The sequence below is a fragment of the Mauremys reevesii genome, linkage group 8 (genome assembly GCF_016161935.1).
Source record: "Mauremys reevesii isolate NIE-2019 linkage group 8, ASM1616193v1, whole genome shotgun sequence".
Lineage (NCBI taxonomy): Eukaryota > Metazoa > Chordata > Testudines > Geoemydidae > Mauremys > Mauremys reevesii.
This window is the reverse complement of record NC_052630.1, coordinates 18,100,554-18,121,480: the sequence shown is the minus strand read 5'-3', so window position 1 is coordinate 18,121,480 and position 20,927 is coordinate 18,100,554. Positions and strand designations below refer to the sequence as shown.

At 42.0% G+C, this 20,927-nt stretch overlaps 1 protein-coding gene across 6 annotated transcripts in view; it reads right to left on the bottom strand.

Moving 5' to 3' along the window:
• Nucleotides 1-20,927, bottom strand: part of STK32A (serine/threonine kinase 32A) — a 96,988-nt gene that overhangs the window by 16,825 nt on the left and 59,236 nt on the right. For all 6 annotated transcript variants that reach the window (XM_039486734.1, XM_039486733.1, XM_039486736.1 and 3 more), the window contains 3 exons: nucleotides 7,939-8,028; nucleotides 2,727-2,824; nucleotides 413-529 (listed from right to left, as the gene is read on the bottom strand). In XM_039486734.1, coding sequence (XP_039342668.1) covers nucleotides 413-529; nucleotides 2,727-2,824; nucleotides 7,939-8,028 — 305 coding nt within the window. The remainder of the gene's footprint in view (nucleotides 1-412; nucleotides 530-2,726; nucleotides 2,825-7,938; nucleotides 8,029-20,927) is intronic.

The following is a 20,927-nucleotide window of genomic DNA, read 5'->3' as shown; positions in this document are numbered from 1 at the left end:
CGTGTGAAACTTTTTGACCATCTCTATTTATCTCTTTCTCTAATTCCCAACGATGATTTCAGAGGGACAAAGAAGGCTCCTGGGCCAGTCTGAAGGACGCTGATCCTGCACATATCCTGAGAACAGGGGCAACAACAATGCAAGGTTCCCAGTTAGTGGGCCCTCAATGTACCCTGACCTGGAGGTGACACTCAGTAAGGCTTCCAGCTAGTGATTATATCAGTGTGGACATCTTTAGTCATTTTAAAGAGGGCACCAAGAGCCACGAGAAGGTCACTAACACTGGACCTGACCTGGACAGGATTTGCACTGGACGCCTAAGGAGTAATCCAAGGGCCAGTGAGCACAATGCACTCTTAGATGCGAATATATCCATTCCCCTGAGTTATCCCGTCTCCCCACCTGCCCTCACCTTTTTGAGTAGCGATACCATTTCTTTAGACCAAGCAGCGGGATACATTACAGTAGCTGTCCTGAACACGTGAGCAATTTCGTTTGGCGATGTGTTGGAGCGAATGTGATAGGGCCTCTGTGAAAAACACAAGGAAACCATTTAATTTAAAAAAAAAAAAAGGTCTTTTGGAAATCTTCCTAGGGCAAAGTCTCCAAACAGAGTCTCTTTGTGCCATTCTCCAAGCCCCCCATTGCTGCTCTAGATTGAACCATTGAAAGTCAGTCACTGCAGAGGCTAACTCAATTGAAGTAAATAGATTACTACAGGACTGAATAATAACAAATAACAATAATGAGACATTTGAACAGCAAGATGAATAGGAGGGAAAAGCAAAGGGTAGAGCTGTCACCCAGCTGGTATTTCGTTGGCAAAGCCAGAATGTGAATTTAAAAAGGCCATTAAAGTGAAATTAATTTACTGGTACTGCAAAGGCCAGTACTTTCTCAACATTCTCTGTTAAATGTAAATGGTATTTTCTCTTCATTTCTCAAGTTTGAGATAATATTGACAAGGTAGAGGCTAGTGGTTTTTCTCTCTGCTTCTTCTTTCCTTTGGAAAGATAACATCAGCAAAGGGGAAAAAAGAGCAATATGAAAAAGAACACCTCATAGCAGAGTAGTTGAACAGAGTTTCACAGGTATGGCTCAGGATGCAGAAGGGCTGTTCATTTATGCATGGTGAATGTCCTAGAGCTAGGAGTGAATGGACCCTTCACTTCCATTTTAGATGCCAGCCTGAATTCTGGCCAGAGATCTTTAGGATACATATGCAAGATGGAGAGGATGTTGCACCTCTTAACATCCTTGACATATCACTGCATTTGGAGCATGCTAAGTCCAAATTTTCCAGAAAAAAAAAGTGCAACCAAGCAGGCAAAGCACAATCACAGTAACGAAGCATGTAGACCAATTGCACATCTGACTGGTGCGTGCAACTACGTGCAGCTCAACATTTAACTTGAAATGAATAAGGGAAGTTTGTGTATACAAGGGAAAGATTGCTGTATAACTTTGTTTTTGAAGTTTTTTTAATTCCCAGATTTTTATTAAAATATGTTGACAATAAGTGTTCACTTAAAAAACAGATGTGAGCAGATACAAATGAATATGTGCAAACAGATGCATTATACTGAATATCTGCAAACAATGTGGGGCAATTCAAGTCTTCCTATAAAAGTTTATCACATTATACTGTGGTCACCACTAGTATCCCCAATTTGCTGTGCTATGATGTTTGAATATACTGCAGTATTTTCTACACCTAGATTTGGAAATAACACAAAGTCAAAAGCCTCGGAATAGTAAGCGCAACAGTGTCGCAATCCATTTTCTTTTCTAATTATAAAGTAAGTTTTTATGATTTACATTTTCAAAAGTGATGAGAGATTTTGGTTTTGAGTGCTCGGCTGCAGGAAGGGTGCACTGCACAGCTGAGAACCATATCCTTTTAACCTGTCCACGTTGGCGCCCAAAACTAGAGCCACCCAAAATTCACTTTAAAATTTAGATCAGTTTATATATAGATATAAATTAAAATACATTCTGCCTACACAGCTCCTTAAAAGATAAAAAGTGCTATATGCTGGAAATGTAAATATTTTTGAAGAGTATTTTTTTAATCTCACAAACTGTTATATAATCTTTTTGCTTGGAAAATAGTTTATTTCATGCTAAGCAACTTTCCATGTTGCCCACCTATTTTTACAAAATTGTTTCAAAGGACTTATCCAAGATGCACCAAACTCTGCAAGTAAGTTACAGCCAAAGACTGAGGCATGACAGGGCATGAATAGTGTTGTATTAATAATTCACACACAGTGGTTCATGTTTGCTCAGACTGCAGAGCCTTAATGCAATAGTAAAATGATTTTTAAAAAAAAATGTTTCTTGCGTGTTCTGAGCTCGGATTAAATTCTATTACAGTCCCTGCTTTTGGAATTCTTATCCATCAATTAGTTGGCTCAGTTTTTACTGCCTAACTTATGTTAACTGACAGGGCGCTGGACACTCCAAGAACCTGTCACCCTGAGTTATTCTGCACTGCAGTGGTTTCTTTTTGAATTCTTATTAGTCCATCATAAGAATCGTGATGAAGATTTGATTTCCGCTGCCTGTTTTATAACAGATTTTAAAGCCCAGATTCCTACACGTCTTTTTTTCATCCCTGTTAGAAAGCACTTATTTCAATACAGTATTGAAAACAGTAAAGAGAGAAAAGAAAACAACAACAAAAACACAACAACAAATAATGAATGCAGCTGTATGTACAATACCCGGCCTCTAAGTAGCTCATAGGCAGTAATTCCTAAAGACCACCAGTCAACAGCAAAGGAATAGCCTGTAGGTTTTTTTGAGTTAAACATCTCAGGCGCTGAAAAATACAGAAAAATTTGTTTGCTTTATTTCAGAGTCTCAAACAGTAATCATTGACTATTTTCAGCAGTATAAGATGTTTTAGTCCTAAGGTGTGAAAAGCATTTCAGACTGTTCTAGGTACCATATATGAGTAGTTCTCAAACTTTTGTCCTGGTGACCCCTTTCACATAAGAAGCCTCTGAGTGCAACCCCCCTTATAAATTAAAAACACTTTTTTATACATTGAACACCATTATAAATGCTGGAGGCAAAGTGGGGTTTGGGGTGGAGGCTGACAGCTCGTGACCCTCCATGTAATACCCTCGTGACCCCTTGAGGGGTCCTGCCCCCCAGTTTGAGAACCTCTGCCATATATTTAATTTGTTCCCTTTTGCCCAGTCTTTCACTTGATTATTTTTGGGTTTTTAACAAGCAATGACAGTAACAGGCAGGTTGGGATTCCCATCACCTAAATACTGTTCTTTTCCCCATTCTGCCACTCCTATGCTCATTAACCTTGGGGAACTCACTTAACCTCTCAGCCTCAGTTTCGTAATCTACAGTAATATTTAACAACTTCAAAAATCATGGTGGGAGGCTAAGTTAAATGCTGATGTTTATACAATGCTTTGGGGTCATTACGTGACAAGGTCTATATAATGTGTCACTGCTACTATTTGTAGTTTCACTGGGATGGTTACTTGAGGCCAATTCCCATCCATTAGGAAATTACTGCACTTTGGTGTGGAACCAGCATATGACTCATTTAATAGTTTGACAACTTTTCATATATGCCTACACTGAGAACTGAACACAGATTGATATTTAGACTTTGCAGTCTAATGATATGGACAGTATAATCAGGATTAGTGTGAAGTATTCGGTCGTTGACTTGCTCTGTGATCCTAGACAAGACTTTTAGCGCCTCTCTGCCTCAGTTTCCCCCATATGGGAAATAGGACTATGACTATTTTCTTACCCTAAAGGGGTGTTGTGAGATTACATCCATTAATGGATGTAAGAGTTTTGAGAGCCTTGGATGGAGAAATACAAAGTATTATTTAAACACTTAATGTATAATAAATAAATAATTTAATTAATTTGGTGTTACAAAGCGTTTGTATGTCTCCTAAGAATTATGCCACTCATTGGGTTAAACAAGTTTTCTAATATTACATAACTGACGAGGGGGTGGGAATTCAATCTAGCTTAGGTTCTTATATAGCCTCTATCACCATAATATTTGATCACGTCACACTCTTTAATATATTTGTCCCCACAACACACCAAGCCCCGGTGAGGCAAGGCAGCGCTATTATCCCCATTTCACATATGGGGAACTGAGGCATAAAGAGGCTCTGTGTCTTCTCCAAGCAAGTCTGTGTCAGAGCAGGGAACTGAACCCTGCTCTATCAAGTCCAAGGCTAATATTGACCCACCTATCCTCTCTTTTTATCCTGCAGGAAATGTCCTCACTCTCAAGTTAGAGCTGTCTCAACCTTTTTTATTTGAGAGGTCAGCTAATTTCCTCCTTCATATCCTCTTTCCTTTATCTGAATCCAAAACCACTTTCTGTCTAGCAGAACTTAAGAGGGTAAATTGTAAACACTGCATTTGGGAGATACAAACATGGCCCTAATGCTAGCTAGCAGGGAGTGACTTCTAGCTGGGCGTGGGCCCAACAGCCATTGCTTTTATAGTAGAAAGCTGATAGCCTGACAGGAAGTAGGGCAGGGTCAGAAGATGACCTGACCTTATTAGCGCCATGTGAAAGATTAAGGAAAACGCAATGATATTTTTAGGGGGTGGAGGGTGAGGATCAGTGTCAAAGGAATAAAACAAAACAGAGGAGGAAATCTGGTGTGGGGGATTGTTTGTATGTTTCTTTTTATACTACAGGGTTGAGTCAGGTGATCTGAAGGGTGAAAGGTCAGCTGTTAGGCTAATAAAAGGAGCCTCCCATGGAGGGAAGGAATAATTATGATAGGATGGCAGCAGAAAGGGGAAAACCTTAGATAATGCTTTAACTTTCCTGTATAGACCATCTTTGCTGTGTGAGGTGAGGGTCCTTGTGCTATCTACAGTGAAATGCTTTTATGACTGTTATGGTTGGTCAGATTTATAGCCTATTTTACAGATGGACACTTCTTAACTTTAAATAAGGAACCTCTCAGTTCAAACTGCTCTAGTTCTGGCACCTTCTTTTGTCAGCTATTTCCTGTGCACTGTTGGTCAGATTTTCCACTTACTTACAGTGGGGTTACCCTAGTCAGCGTAACCCCCCTGACTTCCTCCATACAAAGTAGGATTTCCAACCGTCCCTTATTATATGGGATGTCCCTTATTTTCATCTCTGTACAACAAAATTGGGAGTTGCTGAGTACTACAAAAAGTAGCAAGCAAAACCTACAGTGAATGTAGGTGAGTGCTGCTTAGGATTATTATTTGATGATGATATTGGGAAGAGGGGTGGGGCAGGGGTGCTAAGAAAACAGTCCCTTAATTTTGAAATGTTGGCAACCCTATGTAAAAGTGAGGTCAAAATCAGGCTCCTTTTGTCTCTGACTAGCCAGGTATTTTACTGGTTTGGCAACTAAAGAGGCATAAGTACTAATTTTCTGCATTAGTGGAAGTGGAAAATCAATAGATGAAACTTCTCCAGCAGCAAGAATAGTAAGTAAGCTCTGTCTGAAAAACAGACTGGGTATTTTTGCTCCATACACCCAAACTTGAGTGGGTGGGTAAATAGAGGGGATTTGGAGGGAGGTTATAGATGCAGCCTTTTTAGTGACAGCTGGAATATCATTCCACATGGAGAAAAAATGTGTAAAACTCTGTGTGATATGGTACATTCCAAAGACATAAAAGTTTGCTCTGAATAGAATGAAGAAAGAAACCGTATCTGTGGCAGTGATAGTTTAGTTTAGCAATAGCCAGACATGGAACTGACTCCTATCAGAGGCAGAGAATACCCACCTCCAGCCCTGGACGCTGCATTTTAAATATTCAGTCTCGCTTAAATGAACAAACTGATTCTAGTGTGTGGCCTCCACTGCAGTAAAACCTCATATTGTAGATACCGTTATTGTATAAACGTCATAGGTATCCAGGGAACCAAGACTAGAACCCTGCTCCTTCAACTTCAAAAATTGAGGGTGCTTCTCCTTGATCTAAAGTAGCTCCTATAGTTGGTAGTAGTAGCAGCAAGCCTGTTATCACTTCAGGGGTTCTCAACTTCTTTTTTTTCCTGAGGCCCTACCCAGCAAACTATAAAACCTCCGTGGCCATCTTGTGTCACAACAACTGACTTTCTGCATATAAAAGCCGGGGTCGGCATTAGGGGGTAGCAACCAGGCAACTGCTTGGGGTCCCATACCACAAGGAGCTAAACGGCTCAGGTTTCGGCTCCAGCCCCAGTGTGGGGGGGGGCAGGCCCTTTTCTTCATCATGCAGTGGCAGGCTTTCTTCTTCCCCCCCCCCCAGTGAGTCTGATGCTGGCCCTGCTTGCAGGATCCCCTGAAACCTGCTCATGGCCCCCCCCAGGGGGCCCTGGGCCCCTGGTTGAGAACCACTGATCTACCTTGTGGTCCCACCGCTAGACAGCAACATTCCTCACTCATACACACAGTAGCCCTGCTACTTTACTTAGCTCGGGACCAGACTGGTGCCTTGTGCTCTCTGTAGGGCAATAATGCAATATTGGTGTACTTTCCTTCTTTCTCCTAACCAAGGACAGAAGGAAAAAAAATGGTGTCCCTACTCCCTTTGTCACCATGGCAACCGAGCCTGCTACCAGCCCAATGAGAACCCAAAGATGTGCACCGCACTTTCCTAGCAAGAGCATAACACTTAACACATGGAAGTGCAGAAGGTCAGTGCACAAATGTGCTGTGCACTTGGGAACTGACTCATCCTGCTGGCCCTTATCTCCCTCCGGCTTATTTTCAAGCTTTTTCCCTTGTGCACCTCAGTTTCTAGACTGCAGCTGGGCTGATTGTTTGTTACAGATGGGCACAAATCCATTCATATCAACAGGGTAAATAATTTAAAAGGGGAATCTTCAAAATGAGATTGAAAACCATTCTCATTACTTTCCTGCCCGTTGTGGCTGTGATGTTTGCATCTATCCAATGATCCTTGTGTATGTGTGGTGCATTTTTATCTTAATGTCTATATACCACTGTGCAGCGACACTGGTTTTCCTCTGTCCTTTTAATTTTATATTTGCAAAGGAATGCAATATTAAACAGAGGATATTGGGCTACTGGTAAAGCACTGGATTAGCACTTAGGACTCCTAGAGCCTGATTCATCCCTTCCTTACATGGGTTTATATGCTAATGTAATTTGCAGCGTGAGGCCCTGCATTCTTTCCCCGGCATGCTATTTGATCTATGCAGCTCATGCAAGTTCTACAGGCCAAATTCTGCTTGCCATTACAGCTGGTCTAACTCCAGAGTAACACTATGAACTTCAGTGTAGTTAGCTCAGACTGAGACCCCACTCATGAGAGGTCCCTCTGAGCAGCTTCTGCAAGGTACTCAGTCCATGCTCAACTCAAAGGTGATGTTCAGCCCTTTGCAGGATTGAGTCATTACAGCAGTGTAACAGACAGCCTAATACAGCTCTGTGCCTCAGTTTATCCATCTATGAAATGAGGATAATCATGCATATAGTACCTACCTCATAGAGGTGATATGAAGCTTAACTAAAATTTGTACAATGCTTAGAGCCTCAAAAAAAATTATTTAACACTCATCTGACCTGGGCACAAGGAACTTGAACAAGGCTTTGTAGCACGACAATAGTGTAACTGAAATTAGTGCCTCCATTTGGCCTCTTCTGACTCCCCACCTTTTTTGTTAATCAATCACTTTATGGATCCCAATTCTAAATCAGTATTAGAAAGTATCTCACAGATAGGAGACAAAACTTCTGGCAAAAAGAATCTTCTTTTTTCCACCTGTGGCTTGTCTCACTTAAAACCACAGCATTCCTACCTGGCAGGAGTGGAAAGAGTTAAAAGTTTCTGAAAGGATTTCACTTCTATCCTCATATATCCCTTGAATTAAGGGCAGGTATTAAACCAAGAATGGCCATTTATGTAGCCTAGATCTTTATGAATTCTTACCCATATATGGCTTTGTGCCTGCGATCGTGGTGACCTGCATCCCTTTAGTCAGTATCGTGGCAATGTTGAAATCTGTGATGTGCACATGTCCTGAAAGAAAAATTGGAGTTAGTAAATAATTATTTTCTATTTTGTGTTCAATTCTGGTGCTGCCAGTAGATTTTTAAACCCAGACCTAATCTGCTTTATACATTCTTAAATGGTATAAAGGTTTGGAGTGGAAAGGGGGCTTCATAGGCAACATAACCTTCTTCACAACATTTCTTTCAGCATTCAGCGCAAAACGTTTTTTTAAAAAAGGAAACAAAATACTTTTTCTGCTAGTTAACTATAAGGCTCACCCCTCCAATTGACTATAAATGGCTCATGGAAGCCGCTAATTGCTGTAGTCTGGACTACAAGGCATATACTTTCTTTGGGACCAGGGCTGCCTTTTTTTTCTTCGGTTTGTATAGTGTTTAGCACAATGGGGTCCTGGGCCATGACTGGGGCTCCCATGTGCTACCACAATACAAGTAAGTAAATAAATAAATAATACTGGGAACCTGCTAAGAACCCAAGCAATAACAAAATGTACTATGTCACCAATTCATTTCCTTTTTGGAAGAGCAAGACACGGATGACAAAGTAGATGAGGTCCAGACTAATAATACCTTAGACATGATTATTAACATGTCTATGGGAACAGCATAAGGGAAACAGACGTTCCAATTTTCTGATATCCTGTTAGAAGTTCTACAGTGATGTGTATCACACAGCAGCACCTAACACACCTCTATGGATATGCAGAACTTTAATAGTACATTAACCAGTTGTATACAGGATATAAGAAATTATGAAAATTGCAACAAGTAGATAGGAATATACAAGCTAGAATATAAAAGAGAAAACAGCATTTTTCTGAGCACTGAAACGGAAGGAACTATCCACTGAACCACAAGAGCAAATTTATGCCTAAAAGGTCCAAATCACACTTAAGCCCTGCAATTCATTTATATTTCATAAAGTAATTCATTAAGATCATGGCATTAGTGTTATAGATGACTGAATTATCACTTATCACGAAATAAGTCCTTGATAATCAACTAGTGATTAAATAATCTAATCATCCCATTCAACTAACCAGGATCCTTCTTGGAGACACGGAAGGTGCCTCTATAGAAGGGGATCCAGCTCATTGGGAATGTAACTCATCGGGAACCTAACTCTTCCAAGTGAGCCCACGGCCCGCAAAACTTTGGCAAACAGGAGGAACACAAGGCTCTCATTCATAATTGGGGTAAACTGCAAGTACATGACTCCAATCGGTTTAATAGCTGGAATATTAGATTACCGTAATGTGCACTGCATGAAGCTCCTGATTAAGACCACTCAAAAACTAAAGCTAGGGCAGAATGTGGCAGCCCACTTCTTAAGCAGTTCACATGGGAAGCACCTTCAATTGTGAAATTATTCATGCTTTTACAAATCTAATCTAATCTAAATATAGTCTCTTAATGGTTAATAGGAATGGATTTTACTCCTTGATGCATATAGGTAATGCCCACAAATGGAAGATTTGAGCACACATTTCCTTTACTGTCTCCTCTTTTCGTTTTTGTCTTGGATCATTATAAATAAAAGACTTGGTTCAAGGTAAATTCATTTCTTGGCATGTTTAGTATACAGGGGTAACCGGGCGGAGTTCAGTGGCCTGTGATGTGCAGGTCAGACTAGAGAATCTGGTGGTCCCTTCTGGCCTTGATTCTATTCATCTTGTTATGTTACAATATGGCTGTGACAGTATGGGCTCAGAACAGGGCCGGCTCCAGACCCCAGCGCGCCAAGCAGGCGCGTGGGGCGGCATTGTCGAGGCAGGGCGGCATTTGGCTCCAGTCCGCTTGAGCTCCCGCAGGCATGACTGCGGCGGGCCCGCTGGTCCCGCGGCTCGGACGGAGCTCCCGCAGGCATGCCTGCGGATGCTCCACCAGAGCCGCGAACGAGCGCACCCGCCGCAGACACTTCTGCCCCGGCCGCGGGACCAGGGAAGGGCGGCGCAGCACACCGCCCTGCTTGGGGCGCCGTAATTTATAGAGCCGCCCCTGGCTCAGAATACCGTTACCCACTCAAAGAAGACACCCATAAAGATGTTTTGTGCTATTGAGAGAGAACATAATCCAGACCTTGTTACAGCAATGCTGATTTCAACTATCTTAGTGACCTTCAACTGGCATGGCCAGAATTGTAGCTCATTTCTAAGGTCTTCAGCACATTCCAAGAGAGAACATTCATTTAAAGTTCCACTGCTTTCAGGTGTTTGAGCATTGACCTTCTAGCCTAGCTAAAATCTTGCCCATTTATAACTTCATGCTTTTAATGTCTTGCCATCTTACTCCAGCAGGACATAGCTAGATCTGCATCAAATGTTTCTGTATTGATGAAACCTTAGCAGCAAAATTGGGATGTTTGGCAAGGGAAGTTTGTTAAATGTGGGGGGGGGGGAAGGAACCACCCTGGAAAATATTTCCCAAGTTTTTATCCTCTTTGATAATTTGCCAGTTTCATTGCTACCTCTCTGTAAATAACCATAGTCATCCTTGTCAAAATACAAAAGTAAATAAAGGGTTGCGGGGGAGCAGTAATTTCTGGAGGGATCGGAAGGCAGGTGGTTGGTTGTAACTGTCTTGTTCCTGAGTGTTCATTAGGGCTATATACAAATATGAGTCCCTTCCCAAAGGTAAAGAAAGTTATAGGTGAGTGAGCTCAAGGGCTGGTGAGCAGACCACAGGGACCTGCAGGTTAAAGGGAGAGAATCACCAACTTCTACCTTAGGTAAGTAAACTAGACCACTCCTCAAATGGAGAGAGAATATTTTTTTCATAAGGGGTGGATGGGCCACTCAGTGAGGGCAGCTGCACTTGGCCCAAAGAGGCAGCTCCACATAGCTCTTTGGTAAGAAACAATTCATATGTTAAAATTATTATGTTGATTATCTTTGATCCATCATATTAAAACTGGTGTCTGGGTAATTTGTTATTTCTGAGAAAACTCATTCTGTACTGACTTCAATCTTTTTATCTCTTTCAGGCACTTTGTACGCTACTACTTCCTGGCTAAATTCAGAACCACAATTATGGAGCAGGCAAATCAATCTGGCACCTTTCTGCAGTGCTGCTTCAACCCAAAGGAGGGAACTTTTAAGGTAATATTGCTCCCCAAAATGGCAACAAAAACATGTATGCGAACCTAAATGCCAACATGGCATAAGGAAGGCAGGGGCTTTAAGGGTGAAATCACTGCAACCACCTAGAACCTGAGTATTTGGACTCTGTGTGCATGGAGCACATGGAAGTTAGGGAGGTGAAATCCACAGCATCTGCTGAGTCCTGGATTAGCAGGCACAGTCCCTCTGCACCTGTTGAAGGTGGTGTTGGGGCCACTGGATCAGCATAAATACGGCTTTGTAACTTCTCCTGTGCACCCCTGTCCCCCTCCAGCCTTCCCCCAATGTGGCCTTTCATGGCACTCTATGTGGAGCCAGAGCCAAGACCCTTCCTGTAGCAGTGACAGTCAGCCAGCCGCTCGGCGGGCAGACCTCCCATGCAGAGTGGTGCGAACACCCACCATAAGGCCCTCTGCACTGCAGTGAATTTCACCTTTTGAACCCCTGTGGGCTGCGTGGGCACAACCCTGCAAGGTGCTGAGGGCTGCCAGTGAATGGGTGCCCTCAGCTCCCACCGAGTTCAAGCATCTCCTGAAAGGTGCTGAGCCTCTCAGTCCCCCAAGACTTCAGTGGGAATGCAGAGTGCCAAGCTTGACAGGAAACAGTGTCTTTATCAGGAACAGCAAGCTTCATAGAGAGGTTCTGTGCATGTTATGATGTTTCACAGACTCCTCAGCCTTTTTTCTGAAACAGAACATTGTTGAATTGCTTCTCCTTCCTTTACCACAGAGATCAAGCCCACACCTGTAAGAACCTCCACCTCTGCTCACTGAGTTATTAAGGGCTCATGAAATCAAATTGCATTGCTTCTGCATAGCTAGGAATTCACCGCTGGCTTTAATTCAGCTGTTAAAGCCATATAAGTAAAATATGATCAGCTTTTCTGGAAAGCAAGAACAGAGACTCTACTAATGAGTTTCTGGCCTGAATGATGCAAGAGGGTTTTATGTGCCTCTCCACAATCCTGGCTAAATATTTCTTGTGAAGCAAGAATAGGGCTATTGATACAGGTACTCTGTGACTAAATTAAAAACCAAAATTAGGGCCTACAAGACTTTTCCAAAATCATGTAGTGATCAGGATATAAAGCTCTATACAAATATCTCACAGAAACACACAGGTAGAGAGGAAATAAAATAGAATAAAGTCCAGACCACTAATCAATATAACTTTGAAATTTACAAGGGTCAAGCTCACAAAACTGAAAACAATTATGAGCCAAATTAGCTGGGAGTTAGAATTTAGTCAGAAAAATGTGAGTGACAATTGGGAACTGTTTAAGAACACTTTAATAGACGCCCCAAAAGCTACAATCGAGGAAGAAGGCCATATTAGTTTAAAAAAAACAACAACTCGGTTTAGAGGGGAAGTGGAAGCAGCTATAAAAATTAATATATAACAAATGGAAGAAAGGGAAAACTGATAGTAATTAATATAAATTAGAAGGTAGAAACTATAGAAAATTGATAAGGGAAGCAAAGAGACGAGAAGAACTTTATGGCCAGCAGAGTTAAGGACAATAAGAAGGTTTTTAAAATATATTGGGAACAAAAAGAATCCCAACAATGGTATTGGTCCTTTACTAGATGGGGGAAAAAGAATTTATCAATAGTAATGCAGGGAGAGAAGGACAGAGCCCCTCTATGGGATGACCAGACAGTAAATGTGAAAAATCAGGACAGGGCGGGGGAGTAACAGGAGCCTATATAAGAAAAAGACCCAAAAATCGGGACTGTCCCTATAAAATAGGGACATCTGGTCACCCTAGCCCCTCTCCCTCCTTGCCCCTGACCAGCCAATCTGGGGAGAGTACTTGACCCCCCCCCCCGCCATGAGTCGCCTCTGCACTGTGATGATCCTATAGGATTGAATGAGCTCAGTATCAATTGGGGTCAGCAGACCTGGCACAGGTGCACTGGCCTTGCTCCCCACAAGTTCCCCACAGTTCCTAAACTGGAGCGAACAAGTCCTTAGTCCAGGCCATTTCAGATCCTGTGCAGTGTGGCCCACATCACACTCCATACCCTCCCCAGGGCACAGTCAATATAGATTCCCCTTTAGTGTTTAGGATTGAACCAGAAGGCCATCTTCCTCCAAACCTATCCTCCATCGCAATCTCCATTTGGGAACCTGTCTCCTTTCCCTTATTACAGCACTGCCTACTAGCAGAGCTTCCCCTATCAGGTGCTGTTTCCAAGACCCTGTATCACCCACCCTTTCATCACAGTGAGAGAGTTTCCCCCTTCACTCCCCCCTCTCTCTCCAGTTGTAAGGGCATTTCTCTTTGGTAGGCTCTAAGGTTCTTCCCACAAGACCCCTCTAATCTCATTTTCTAACAGACACCCCTCCGTTCCTTCGTCTGATTACACCCATGAGTAGTCTGCCCCATCTCTCCAGTTGGATACCTCCTTCACGGGTTTCTTCTTTCATCCAACTTCCATAGTCCTCAAGGCTCCATAGTTCCTTACACTTCCCAGAAAAATCATGATGGGGAGACCATGTCTGTGTGTTTTGGAGCTCTTGTCAAACTCTGTCCTGTTGTCACTTTGATCACTAGCAGTAGCTCAGTTGAGGTATCCATTTCCCTTACAGATGTCATCTTCAGTTGCTCTAATGTTGCTGCCTCTTGTTGCAGGATCTGCAGGACCTCCATCACTGTCCACATTTCCTACCACATTTACTCAGTCTGGTACCACTTTGTCACAAGCCCAGGCCCCATATTGTGCCTCAGTTTCCTCTTTTGGCTACATAAATCAGACTTTATCTGCATCAGACTTTACCTTCAATAACCCCATGTTCAGGGTGGAGGGGGGAGGGTTATTCATCAATAAACTAACAAAGAAATTGTCCCAGGCTTCAGTTTCCTCCTCACTGAAGTCACTGGCTTCTTACCTCCTTTCTTCAGTAAATCACCAGCAGTCTTGCTTGCCTCCCAGACTCAGCTGCTCCACCCCTGCCCATGCTGGGGTTCAGTTTCTATCCTGCTATTCCTCCTTGGACAGCTAATCTCTTAGTTACTTGCTCCTTCTCCAGAGTGTCTCTTCATCTTCCTATTCCATTCCCAGGAGCCAGGCTCTCACTGTAGCTCTCTCTGGTCTAGAGGCAGTCTCTAGCTCTCTTCCTGGAGCTTCCTGACAGAAGCTCCCCACTGTCTCCCATCCCCAGGGACTCCCCCAGTTCTCTGGGGGCTCTTACTGTCAACTCTAAGCCCTCATTCAGGGCTTGTCCCCACAGAGGCCTAGTCCACCTCCTGTGTGTTCCTCCAGCCTGTCACAGAGCTTTTCTAGAGAGAGCTTCCCCCGTCTGCTGGGCAACTTTCTCTTTATAGCATTCTAGCAGTCTCCCTCTAACTCAGTTGGTCTATTTCTAATTAGCTGGGGGGTACCACCTGTTTGCTCCCAGGTCATGGGCCTGTTAGGCCATGATCCTTCCTGAAGGCCCACTGGCACTGTGATACTGCCATAAATGTTGCTTTCAATGTTCACAGAAACATGAGTGTAAGGGATATTTGGTGCTATTGTCCCTTTTGAGTGTATCTTGCAGGCATATGATATTTGCTTTCATGCCAGACAGCATGTCAGCCTTCTCTGCAGGGAATTCCTCCACACTGGAGGTGAGGATTTTAAGTACCATCTTTGGCTGAGACCCTAGGAAGGGTCATTTATATTAACATCTATGTCTATATCGTCTACCGAAATCTTGGTGTGTGTTGTCCAATTTGGTCTCTCCCATGGTCTGTTGCAATGGGAGAGTAACAGAGTCATGAGTCAGAAACAGCAGCTAGTAAAGTTAGACATTTTAAAATCAGCAAGTTCACATAACTTCCATCCAAGAATTTTCAAATTGCTTGCTGAGGAACTGGCTGGACCATTAATGTTGATTTTCAATAAATCTTGGAACACCGGGGAAATTCTAGAAAGCAGGAAGGAAGGTAGTGTTGTGCTAATATTTAAAAAGGGTAAACTGGATGGCCCAGGTATTATAGGCCTGTCAGTCTGACATCAAACTTGGGCCAGGTCATGGAGTGACTGACATGGTATTTGATTAATAAAGAATTAATGGAGGGCTAGGTAATTAACGCTAATCAACATGGGTTTATGGAAAATAGAGCCTGCCAAACTAACTTAATTTTTTTTTAATGAGATTAGAAGTTTGGTTGATAAAGTTAATAGTGTTCATGTACTTAGACTTCTGTACAGTGTTTTATGGAGTACCACAAGATATTTTGTTCAAAAAACTAGACGATATAAAATTAACATGGCACACGTTACATGGATTAAAGCTCGCTACTGACAGATCTCAAGGTGTAATTATAAATGGGGAATCATCCCTGAGTGGGTGGATTACAAGCAGGCTCCCACCGGGCTCAGTTCTTGGCCCTACGCTATTTAACACTTTTATCAATGACCTGGAAGAAAACATAAAATCATCACCACTGACAGAGTGTGCAGATAGCACAAACATTGTGGGAGTGGTAAATAATAAAGAGGACAGGTCACTAATACAGAGTGATCTAGACTGTTTTGGTAAACTGGGTGCAAGCAAACAATATGTGTTTTAATACAACTAAATGTAAATGATAATGGGCTCCTCTGTCGAGCAGAGAAAGGTATAATATGATCCAATTGCTGGAAACTGAAGCTAGAGTTCAAACTGGAAATAAGGTATAATTTAAAAAAAAATTAGAGTAATTAACCACTGCAATTAATTAATTGTGGTGGGTTCTCCATCGCTGACCATTTTAAAATCAAGTCTGGACATTTTTTCTAAAAAAATCTGCTCTAGGAATTATTTTGGGGAAGTTCTATGGCCTGTGTTTTATACAAGAGGTCAGACTAGATGATGGCAACAGTCCCTTCTGGACTTAGAATCTATGAAAATAGAAAATAATCAGAGCTTCAACAGAGGGAGGTGAAGATGAGTATCCAGTATGAAGTCCTAAATGGGCAACATTAGCAAATTTAACTGTACAGTGCTTAGACTGTACAGTGCTTAGACTGTATGCCCCTTGGGAAGGGACTGTCTCTTTGTGATGTTTGTGAACAGCACCTGGCACTAGGAACCCTCAATTAGGATACCTCTAGGCACTACTGTAATACAAATAGATTAGGCATGAAAGGTAGGTAAGTCTTATTCCAAACAGTGTCTGAGTATAAAGGCTGCAGCTCATTGGTTAATATATCCAGCTTCATCGGGAGAGGACAATGCTGAATAACTCCAAAAAAGTCACTTTCTGGAGTTTCAGCAGTTTCACATTCCACAGACAGCCTCCCTGGCCTGAAACGGGGAAACGTGGTTCTCTGCACTGATTGCTATAAATGCTTATATGCTAAGAGAACTATTAAGGCCACACCCCGTTCAGTGACCGAGTGCCCTGTAGGTAGGGTTAGTGCTGAGAGAAGCACAGACTTCCTTCTGGATGCTGTGAGGCTTCAGTCTGGCTTGATTTTGATGGAAGAAAGCAAAGCTTGAGGAGCCATTGTCCCTCTGGCTTGCCATCTGCACTGCTGGAAGAACATGACTGAGATGTCACAGTGCATCTATCAGCCACCGACTAATTAGGAGACAGAATATGTGTTGCCTTTACCAATTCAACAGCCTTCCAAAATCAGCCAGACCACCCTTCTCGCTCCAAAGAGAAAACCCCAGCACTGAATCCTTGGAGAGCACTTGAAGGAGGAGCTGCGTAGAGACGAGACAAATGCTTGGTTCTTTTCACATCCTTGTGTCAGCTTTCATTCTCTCTGCCACTCTCATCTCCTCTTTGCAGGAAATCACATTAATATATATGAATTATAGATGCTATTATTATTATTCAGACTTTGATATTCTGAGCCAAAATCTATGCTCCTCTGGGTGCATCATTTATTTGAAGGGATTAATTTAAACACATCCCAAGTTTCCAAAATTTTTTTAACCTCTCAAGAGCTCAGATTGATTGGAATACTAAGCTGGAAGCAGGGTTCTGAAAGCCAAAAATGTTGCAGGGTCACCTGACATAATAATCTATGTATGTTCAATTCTCAATATTTGCAGCTGGGGATGTAGCTACAGTCTAATATTTGGTAGGAAAGCAGCCTGTTCATTCCATCCATGGCTGTTGCTGGGAATTTAAGAGTTAAGAAACCCCATGAGTGTGAACAGGATGTTTTAAGTCTAAAAACTAAAAGTTCAAATTAGTCTTCATGGCTTGCCAGCCCAGTTCACCTTGGACAGTTACAGGTAAATCCCAGACTGGTGTTACTAGGAAAGGAGCTTGGCTACATGCTAGGATCTACTGATTTTATATATGAGATAGGATGAACTAGTATAATTCACTACCAACCCATGTGAGAAGCAGAAACTCTTGGCTGCAGCAGAGGAAACAGAAGTGAGCGGAGGCCATTACGAGCCACTTCTGACTCAGTTTTGTTAGTGTAGTAAAACTAAGCAAATCCTTTTAAACAATAATCATGATTCCTGCAAATTTACATTAATTGGATTCTTTCACATTCTCAGATGAACCTGCGGTTTCTTTAATCCAAGAGGTATGTGCAAATTATCACCTTAGGCTTGGAATGATTGTTTAATGATCACCAGTTGGTGAAAGAGGCTTCTTTCCTAGGGTTCAATCCAACTCTCATTGAAGTCCATTGACCTGAGTGGGAGATGAATTGGCCCTTCTAGGGCCTATGCCATTTAAGCTCCAACGTAGGTCCTTGGTTGGAATTTCAGTGGTACATAGAGCTTCACCCAGCTCTCTGCACTGGGCTGAATTTCATCTCCAATGCATAACAACCCCTTGCAGACTATGAACCAAATTACAGTAGTTGCAAATATATTATGTATGTACATTCAGTTTATTCAAGTCAATGCAATAAAAATTATTTTAATGTGTAATGTGATAATAGGCATTTCCTCTGATCAGGAATAAGTAAGATCAACAAAAGAAAGTCCGATCTACAAAGACAAAATGATGATTACAGAACACTCAGGGCTTTCTTGGCCCAGTTAAAGGTCAAAATCAATAAAAATGTCTGTGCCCTTTGTAACCCAAGCACTAATCTCTTTCAATGTGGAAGTAGAGCTTAATTGTTGAAATATATTTCACACATGTATAGTTTGGCCAAAGGCCTGCATTGCACTGAATGGATGCTCAAAGCTAGACAGATGGCAAGCAGAATCTAAATGAATACACTTAAGGCCAGATTTTTTTAAAGGTATTTAGGTGCCTAAAGAAGAAATTAGGTGACTAGTAGGACTTTCAGAAGCACCTATTTGCATCATTAAGCACTTAAATGCCTTTCAAAATCTGATCCTTACGCCTAAAGGAAGAACCAAAATAACAAAAAATAGAACGTCTGTGAACAGACAACAGCTTTCTCTGTACCCATACAGTGCGGGCATAAACCCGGCAAAGTAACATGAGATGGAAGTGTAGTCTGCAGCTCCAACCCAAAGGGGAAGAGACACTGGAAAACGAGCATAATCTCCCAGTCTAAATATAGATGCAGAAGCTGCAAGAACAATTACTCAGGGGAAAACAAAAATGTGAACTGTAGGTAAAAAGCTTTTTGCACGCATGAATAGAATTATACACCTCTACTGCCATGGCGAAGCAAACACAGGGAGAGAAACCACAGAGCAGAAAGTCAGAGTCAGGAGGGCACTGGAGTTAAGGGCACAACTCCAGAAAAGAACACACTGAAACAAATCCATCATCAATCTGTACCAATTCAAATTTCAGACTGAACTAGAGATGGGGCTAAAAAAACAGCCCCAATTGCACAGACATTAAGGAAGTTCGCAGTTATCTTGATCCCAAGCAGAACACAATCCCAGATCCAAGCACCACTTTGTACTGGGAAATATTTAACGCAGTTTTGGATCTGAATTTATTGCTCAGGCCTCTCTGTAATTTGACCCTGTAAAACCCAATCCTGCAAGGTGGTGAGCACTTTTAATGGCCACCAATTTCATCGGGAGAGGTGGGAACTCAGAAGTTTACCCACAGAAAGAAGGAAACACCCCAATGCTGCATATGGACAACAAGAGGAACATGAGAACAAAGGCACCACTTACAGTCGAATGCCATCTATGACTGACACCTACTGGGTCAGACTATCAAAATACTCCATCCCTCTTGCAATTGGGGATAACAGCATAGGCTCCTCAGAAGGGAACTTCACCCCCTACATACAAGCAAATGGACAGAAACAGGTGTTCTAGTGGTCTGACAGCTAGTGAAGATTAAAGGAAACAAATATCCCCAAAAGATGTCCCTCAGCAGCCTCAACGCCAAAGATAAAATGTTGATTGTTCATATATTTTAAGACCAGAAGGAACATCTACATCATCTAGTCTGACTTCCTGTATAACACAGGCCATAGAACTTCACCCAGTTACTCTTGTATTGAGCTAAAACATGTTTTCCGGAAAGGCATCCAAGTCTTGATTTGAGGGCATCAGGAGACAAAGAATTCACCCTTCCCTTGCTAGTTTGTTGCACTGGTTAATCACCCTCAATGTTAAAGATGGCACAAATTATTCTAATTAGAGTCTGTCTGGTTTTAACTTCCAGACATTAGTTCTTGTTATGCCTTCCTCCGCTAGATTAAAGAGCCCTTTAGTGCACAAAGCTATTGAATCAAATGTCTGTACACATATCAATGAATTAATTTTAATATGTTATGTAGAGATAGTTGAAATTTGTCATTTGAAACATTTTTGTCAGTGAAAAATGGCTTTTTTGTCAAAGCAGCAATGTCCATAGGAAATGTTCAATTTTGACCAACTTTTTTGGGGGGGGGATTTTGTTTTTTTAAGGAAAACATGCACTTTTGATGGAAAGTTTCAACAGAATTTGAAATTCTTCAAGGGAATAGAAACAACATTTCCCGACCAGTTCTAATTTGATGTGCCACAAGAATTCAATTAAAGTGCACACATTAGGTGGCACATATCTGCCCTTCACAACTCAAGCCGTGGTCTCAATATAGGCCAGAGTAGCACTTTTGACCATTGGCAACAGTCACAAAATGACAGTCAACTAGGTAAGAATTGCCAGAATGGAGCAGTGCTCTGTTAACTTGCCTTCGCACCTCCAATACTGCCCCTTCTGGGCCTGGCTTCCCCTCTCTAGGACAAGGAGGAGAGGGTGATGTAGGAGCCAGCTACAATGCTGGCTGGCAGCTCCCCACCCCCAGAAGCATTCTTAGATATGGCCAATAGGTGACCACTTGTGCTGTCTGATGAATCCAAATGGAATTTGGAATTGGAATTGGGGGCAGAGAGAGAGCGAGAATAGGGCCCATTTATTTATTTATTTACACCTGCATCTGAGGAGGCAGAAGGAAGTCCCTGAGTGAGACAGGAAGAGATGTGTATTTGTAAAGAAAGGCAGGGAAAGCTTTTCTGACAGTTCTTAAATAAATAATTATCCAGCACTTTGGAATTAGAGGTCATATGCAAAATGAGTACAGTCTGGGGACAGGTGGTGATGTCAGGCAAAGCTAGTTACAAGCTAAAACAATGGCAGTTCTCTAGGAATTTCAGCATCTGCACCAAAACCCATCAAGCCAACAAAGTGATAATGACTTTCATATATTCTATGCTCTCTGCAACAGCTTTTTACTATACAAGTATCTTACTGCAAGCGTTAATAAAGATTTCTCACAAATGAGCCAGTTACAAGGATTTTCAGGAGATATTTGACATTTTAAAAGCAGATAAATATCAGACAAATTTTCAGTGGGAGTTTTGCCCGAGTAAAAAAAAAGTGTAGAGAGTAATACAGGAGTTCATCTGA